Source organism: Monocercomonoides exilis (assembly GCF_001643675.1).
Source record: "Monocercomonoides exilis strain PA203 chromosome Unknown scaffold60-472593, whole genome shotgun sequence".
Classification (NCBI taxonomy): domain Eukaryota; phylum Preaxostyla; order Oxymonadida; family Polymastigidae; genus Monocercomonoides; species Monocercomonoides exilis.
In genome coordinates this window covers 242,501-249,760 of record NW_027150605.1, presented here as the reverse complement: position 1 = coordinate 249,760, position 7,260 = coordinate 242,501, and the positions used below count along the sequence as shown (strand labels likewise).

Genomic DNA, 7,260 nt, shown 5'->3' with positions numbered 1-7,260 from the left:
TCAACGGAGAAATACATTGAAATTCTTTTCTTCTGTCCCTTTTTCTTCTGGCAAATAATATCCTCCAAATCCATCAAACATTCAGCTCTATCATCCACCTCGCCAGCAAAAAATTGGAAAGCGATGCAAATTACTTTTTCATTCCGTCTCTTCCATATTCGCTATCCCTCTTTCACAAAAAAAACATCTTTCCTCAAAAACTAATTCTTCGTCAAGGCCCAATTCAATGTATCTTCGAAATATCTTTCATTTCATGTGTCCGTCTTTTTATTCCTTCCTTGCTTTTCTTCTTCAAAGCCATCCATTCCTTCTCTCTTTCAGCATCCTGAAAGAAAAATAATAATCACTCCAAAAAAATAACGACAGCAAGCCTTCAATGGATTTTTTTTGCAGTTTTCTGTTTTTTATTCCCTAGTCAATGCTTTTTTTATTTATTAAAAAATTCAATATGCCTTCAATTATCAAGTGTTTCATCATCTGATTCTCAGTTTTCACTTCCAAGTTTCTTCATCCTGTGAACTTTCTTTATGAATTTGTAGAATAAACTCGATATTCATCAAGGATAATAAGATATTCCACTTTTTGTTTATTTTCGAAAATTTCCACTGGATTCACAAAAAGAAAAACATTTATAGATAATAGGCAAATACAATAATATGCAAATCAATCAGCGTTCATATACTGCAAGCGTGAAATTGCAAAATTATTTTTCTCATATTGAGCGTAATAAGAATTATGGTTAAGTGTTTTTTCTTAAATGGAAAAATGATATTCATTACTAATCATTATTGAAAGAAGCCACACATTTTTATTCTATAAAATTTGTGTTTATTGCCTCAAATATCAAGAGAGAAAAAAAGCCAAATGACGTGAAAATATTCCACTGACTGACGTATCCATCAATTTTTCAATCCGTCAACCAGGCCTATCAAGAAAGATTAAAAATACAAACATTGAAATTTTTTCTTTTAACAACCAAATTGTTTCATTTCCTTTCAAGGTGCTTTACAAAAAAAATCATCTCGCACAATTCCACTACCACCTCCTCGCTGTCTCTGACAATGTTACGGTGAAAAATAATAACCACTATCCCTCAGAAAATGTTCATTTTCTTTTTTCTTATCCGACACATAAACTTTCAAGGAAAAAAGATAATTGAGCTGACAAACATACCATCATATTTTTTCAATCACAATTTTTTTTTTAATGTCATCGATCGATTGAATGTTTTCAAGTTTTTCAACGATCTCTCTTCAGATTTTAAAATATATTTTTTTATGAAATTTTAAAACAACATAAAAATTACTCATGAAAGATCAACGATGCAACGATTTTATGATCTCATAAAAAATCACACACATATAATTTAGCATTCATTCGTTAATATCACAAATTTATTTTTTCACTTAGCTAATCAATTTTTGTTTTAATATTAAAAAACAATGATCAGAAAATTTAACATGGAAATATTAGTAAAAAATGGGAAAAATGCTATTTTATTCAAAATAATGTGATTTTTAACTTCAAATAACTTTTCGATATAAGATTGTCTGCTCAACCGACTAATTGTTCTCCAATTTATTATGTCGCAGGCGCTTTATTTTGTAACAAATATATATATATATATATATATATATATATATATATATATATATATATATATAGGGCTATAATTTTATCTAAACATTTTTTCTTAATCCAGACATTTTTCTTTTTTGCCATGCTTTTAGCTTTACACAAGCCTGTTTAAAATAAAAAATAACCAGAAATGTTTTAAAGGTTTTAATTTCCTAATTCTTTTCTTTTTTCAGTATTTCATATGAAAAAAAAGATCGAGGATAATAATAATTTTATGTTTTGATCATTGACTTGCTGCTTTTTCAGCGAATATTTTTTATCAGAAGTTTTAAGCTTTCATATCATAATACATCGTTTCTTTTTTATATGATTTAGTTGTTTCAAACTTTCTCAACTTGTTTTTTTTAACATTTTTTCTCATTTCACACATTTTTTCAAAAAACACGATTTTAAAAACACATATGAATTTGTTTTGAAATTTATTGAAATGATAAATAAACATTATTATAATAAAAAGATTCTTGTGTGTTAAAACGATAATTTATATGTGAATGTTTGGTAATTTGAATTGCAAAAAAATCATATGTACATGCTTTTCAGTTAAAATTCTTGAAAAGATCCTTTTCATTTTAATGCTAAAAACCAATAATCGATAACAAATACTTCGTATATTTTTTTCTTTTTAATAAAATATGACACAATCACTTGTTTATATAAAAAATAGTGTTTTAAGCAAAAACAGTGAAATGAGAAAAAAAGGTCAAAAATTAAATTGAAAAAGTTAAAAACAAGTTAAGATAATAATATTGGAATGTGGAATGCTGATGCTGTGGCTTAAAACGTTCAGTATGAAATATTGGCTTCACAGCCAGCAAGTCTTTGATCTGGGTACTAAAATAATGAAAATTAAAATAATTTTTTGAAAATAAAAAATAAAAAATTTTTTTCTACAGAATTCTGAAAAACAAAAATATCAAGAAGTCTATTTATTTTGTTTTTGTTTTTAGCCTTTTCTCAAATCGAAAAAGCAATAATAAGTTTCAAAATAATAGTGTTGAGATAAAAATTTGAGGTCAAGATAAAATATGCACCCCATATAAATAATAATAGATGAATTGCACAATTTTTGTGTAATTGTGAAATTTTTGAAAAAATTTGAAATTCGTATATGTTATTTTGAAATAATCAAGATATTTTGAAATTTTTCAGAAAAATTGAAAATAAGGCAGTTATTTTAAGTTTCACGAACAAATTTCAAGTAAAATAAAAATTGTGGGAAGATCTTCATTTTTCGCATAAAAAATGTGATGTTCAAAAATTATTTGAAATTTGTAGAAAATATACTCATTTATTGTCTTCACACTTTTCAAAATGTTCACCATTCAATAATGTGAAGCGAATCGTTTATTGAAATTTTATTCCAACCTTGAAAATAAAAATTATTAAATATTATATCACAAGTTTATTATGATTATCAAAATATTTCTGTGACAACAAATGATTGTCAATGTTCAAAATATAAAAAATTTCAATGGAGAAAAATAATTTGAAAATGTTTTGTGACTTTCTTTTCCTGTAAACAATGAACGCAATCAGCGAAAACAATTATTAATAAATCGAAGCTGTCCCTTCAATGAAACAAATGACATTCTACGCCTTTTAATGTTTGAAAAATTGACAAATTCCGATGATTGAGAGGAGTAAAGCAGCATTGTTGTTCGATTTATAAAGTTGGTTTCCATTAAACCACAACAAATTTGATCCGAAAATGAACAGATAATTTCCATGGAAATGATTTTCCACTGGATAAAGAAGAAAAGAGGCATTTATTCACAAGCGATTTTTTGTTTTTTTGTTTTTTTTTTGAATAAATGAATTTCTTCTGCTGTTATATCTCTTCACGTAGCAAACAAATTACTATATGTGGATCGTATGGTCGTTTGAATAATCTGAGCTGAATGTGAAAATTTGTTCAAAGTCTTATTGAACAAAATGTTGATAAAAAAGGAAATACAACTAATTTTTGAACCGTTCTATCAGTAATAAGACACAAGATACAGGATTTGGAGCTTTTCACAGACAAGAAATAAAATCCAACAATACGTAGTTTTGTTTAACAAATTTTCCATGGAGAACGAGCATTCAAATTTTTTGCCTAATGGTTTTATTGATATCGACTTTATCCATCACGTTACGAATCCTCCAAAATACAACTTGGTGTTATTTGAAATATCATATTTTGCTATATGAAAAGATTCTGAAATGACTTTCATATCTTTTTTTGTTCATGCTGAATACAGATCAGCCTTTCCATTCCGAAGGCAAAGAAGCGAAGATAAGAAAGTGACTGGGGCAATTGATCAGTTCATTCCGTTGTTCCCATGCGTACTGCTGAAACTGTGGGGCGTATGTTGCAGCACTTTCGGTGACGATTTCAGTTTTGCTGGTGAATCTGCATCTTTTCCTTGTAACGTTGGTGGGTTCGTTGTTAAGGAGAAAGTGGATCTTAATATCGAACGGAGTGAACGCGTTCCATTTGATCTGCATTCCGTTCAATCCTTCTGAGTTACAACCTTCCACAGCGCAACTGGTGTTCCGATCTGCGCAGTCGAGGAGCGTGACAGTGAAGACAGACAACGAAGTGATAATACGAGGAGTTGCAGAGAATGAAGTGTGGAAGATTGAGGAGATGGTGGTGGAACTGGCAAGGAAGATTCTGGAGCTGAGGGAGAGACCCAATGCAGAGGTGAAGGAGCTGATGGAGCAGCTGGTGGAGATAATGAAGAAGATAGAGCTTAGCAAGGAGGAGTGGTGAGTGTTGTTAGCAAACAGATACAAATGGTTTGGCGATGCATGCTGCCATTTTTTTTACTGGCCTCTGCATAGTGCGGGATGGTTCCGTCTTCGGAGTCATTGATTCTGCCATTAGGGCTACGTGAAAAGTTCCTAGAGAGGTTAACAGAAATCATCAAATATGGAAGTGTTGTGGTGCTTGGTCCATGCACAAGCAGGAAGGGAGTTGTTGTGAAAGAAAGAAGTACTGTGAATGTTGTGGAAGAAGCAAACGGTGGTGTGGGAGGAGGCTGTGGAAGTGGGGGAACGAGATCTGGGATCAGCAAGAGATTGGAGAAGAAAGGCGTTTGTGTAAATGGAGGTGGCGGAGGCAGTCAGAGTGGTGGTGGAAGAGCAGATGCAACTGTGCTGTGGAAGATAAACAAGATGGAGAAGGAAACGAACATGCTGATGGAGCTATCGAAAGCGCATGAGCACATGATAATTGAGCAGAAGGCGCTGCTCAATGATGTGATTGTGAAGGAGCAAATGATTCTTGTTTGATAGAAGCAGCATCAGTTGTAAATAAAGGCTTCGTATGAAGAGAAGGTAGAGCGGCTTGTTGGGGGGAAAGGAGCTGGAGGAGAAGAGATGGGGAGGGGGAGGGCATTGTTGGAGGAAGAGAATGTGGGACAGATAAGAAAGGGTCGAGAGAGTGGTACAGTTCTAAGAGGAGATGGATGAACAGAAGAAGAGGCGAAGAAAACGAAGAAGAAGAAGAAGAAGGAGAAGGAGAAGGAGAAGGAGAAGGAGAAGGAGAAGAGAAAGAAGAAGATGTTGATGATGAAGAATAATTATTTTCTTCCTCTATTTCAGTCAAAACATCCAGCGGAACTGTTTCTGCTCCATTTCTCAGCAAATAATCCGCAGAAAGATTGTTCTTACGAGAAGAAGAAGAAGAAGAATTTGAAGAATTATTATTTTTTTTTTATAATTTCAATTGTCATTATTATTATAATGATCATTGTTGTTATTCAAATCATCCTTATTCTGCTGAGCTAGCACATTCACACCAAAAGAAACTTTTTTATTCAGCTGAGTCGGATGGCAGTCTCTGAACAGGGAAAGAAGGCCACACAAAACAGACCAGGCGAGAAGAGAAAGAGATTGAGCGAGATTGAAACTGAGAGGGCGAGGAAGGAGTGAGCCTATGAAAAGAGGAGAAGAGGAGGAAGAAGAAGAAGAAGAGAAGGAGGAGGAGGAAGTGTTTTGTGGCTTTTCAGATAAAAATGATGTTTCAGATGTTGTTTGAGGAGTCAATTGACTTGAAAAATTTCCATTTTCTGTGAAAACTTCGTGACTTAGCTGATTTTCATTCAATTTGACCTTATTCATGCATTCAAACGCCAACTCTAACAGATTCTCTATCAAAATATTGTTAGACAAATAGCCTGCTCTTGTATTCTCTAAAGATCTGTTGTTTGAAGAAGAAGATGATGATGATGATGAAGCAGAATCGCAAGAATCGCAATAATCACAAAAAGAAGTGGAAGAAGAAAAGGAAGAAGAAGAAGAAGAAGAAAAGAAGAAGATGATGATGGTTGTTTGAAAATTGTTTTTCTGTCAGATTGACAGGAATTTGATTTATCATTCAATTTTCACTGAAAGAGATCAGGAGAAGAGATGGCATCATTAGTCATGGAACTGAAAGGGAAGATAAGACAACAGCAAGAGAAAGCAGACCCAGATGATGTGAAATTATAAAAATGACCGTTATCCTTAGTAATTCTATCTGCAACGAATTGCACATTGTTGGAGTTTAACTGGAGAACATGAGCAAATTATAATGGAGCCGTAGCAAATGGAACTTTCATGGAGGGTTCGCAGAAAACTGGAGACTTAGTGAGAAAAGAGTTGTGCTGCCTGCTGTTCCAACATAATAAGTTCCATTCTCCACAAATATTCGTGAGTCATAAAAATTCACTTCTTCTAAGCAATGCACAAGAGCAAGCTCCTGTTAAGACTGAAATATAAGAAACATTAGCTGCTTCAATTTTTGTTTGGACAATTGCACTCACGCCACTTTGTCCATATATCACATAAGCGTTTATATCGAAGTCCACACTTCTTATTCCTGTCGTTGTTTTTGCTTATATCTGGACTTCATTTGCACAACCTGGATTAAGTTGAGTAAAACAATGGCTGATAGAATAACACTGATAGCTTTCATTGATCTGACATGAAAAAGCACATTTGGAATTTGGTTTTGCTTCAGTTAAAAAAACAAATCTGATTCGTCCACCAACGTTATCAAGCTATTCACTTTTATCAACAACAGAGTTGCATTTTGAGCTAACTCTGTTCGGTGTTTGTCTGTTTGAATAACATCTTATGTGAATGTTGTTTGATGAAAAGTCTTGAAAAAGAATGTCATGTCCACCTTTCACACATGAACTTTAGTGGAAAAAACAACAGAAAAACAAAAATTCCTCAATAAACAACATCTATTTGTGAGCCAACAGCACCTCCTGCTGTCATCGAAAAGCAGTTGTAGAATAGGCAGTTATTCATTAAGACTTTGTCCATTGAAAGCCAATGCTCAATTGCACCACCTTCAGAACCTGAAGAGTTAAGCGCACTGCAGTTGAAAAATAAACTGATTAATAACACATTTCTACTGCCTCTCAGTTCTCTTTGCACGCAGATCAATTGCCCCTCCGTCGTTGCCGAAAGAGTAATTTTGAAAGGAGCAATCATAAACCACTGGATGTGTATTGATATTTTCAAACTGAATTCCTTCACCACCGCAACCATCTGAACTTGCATTTTCTGTAGAACATTGCGTTAATGTTGTCTGGAGCACAATACATTCAGCGATATTCATTGCATATTTCCTCCGCCTCTTGTGGA

The 7,260-nt window shown here is 33.1% G+C and overlaps 1 protein-coding gene across 1 annotated transcript; it reads left to right on the top strand.

Moving 5' to 3' along the window:
• Positions 1–3,840: 3,840 nt before the first annotated feature.
• On the top strand, positions 3,841–4,914 carry MONOS_16143 (uncharacterized protein; the record flags this gene model as incomplete). The annotated part of the gene is made up of 3 exons (XM_067869059.1): positions 3,841–3,977; positions 4,072–4,324; positions 4,465–4,914. The coding sequence occupies 3 exons, from the start codon at positions 3,841–3,843 to the stop codon at positions 4,912–4,914; spliced, it is 840 nt and encodes a 279-aa protein (XP_067719654.1).
• Positions 4,915–7,260: the final 2,346 nt, after the last annotated feature.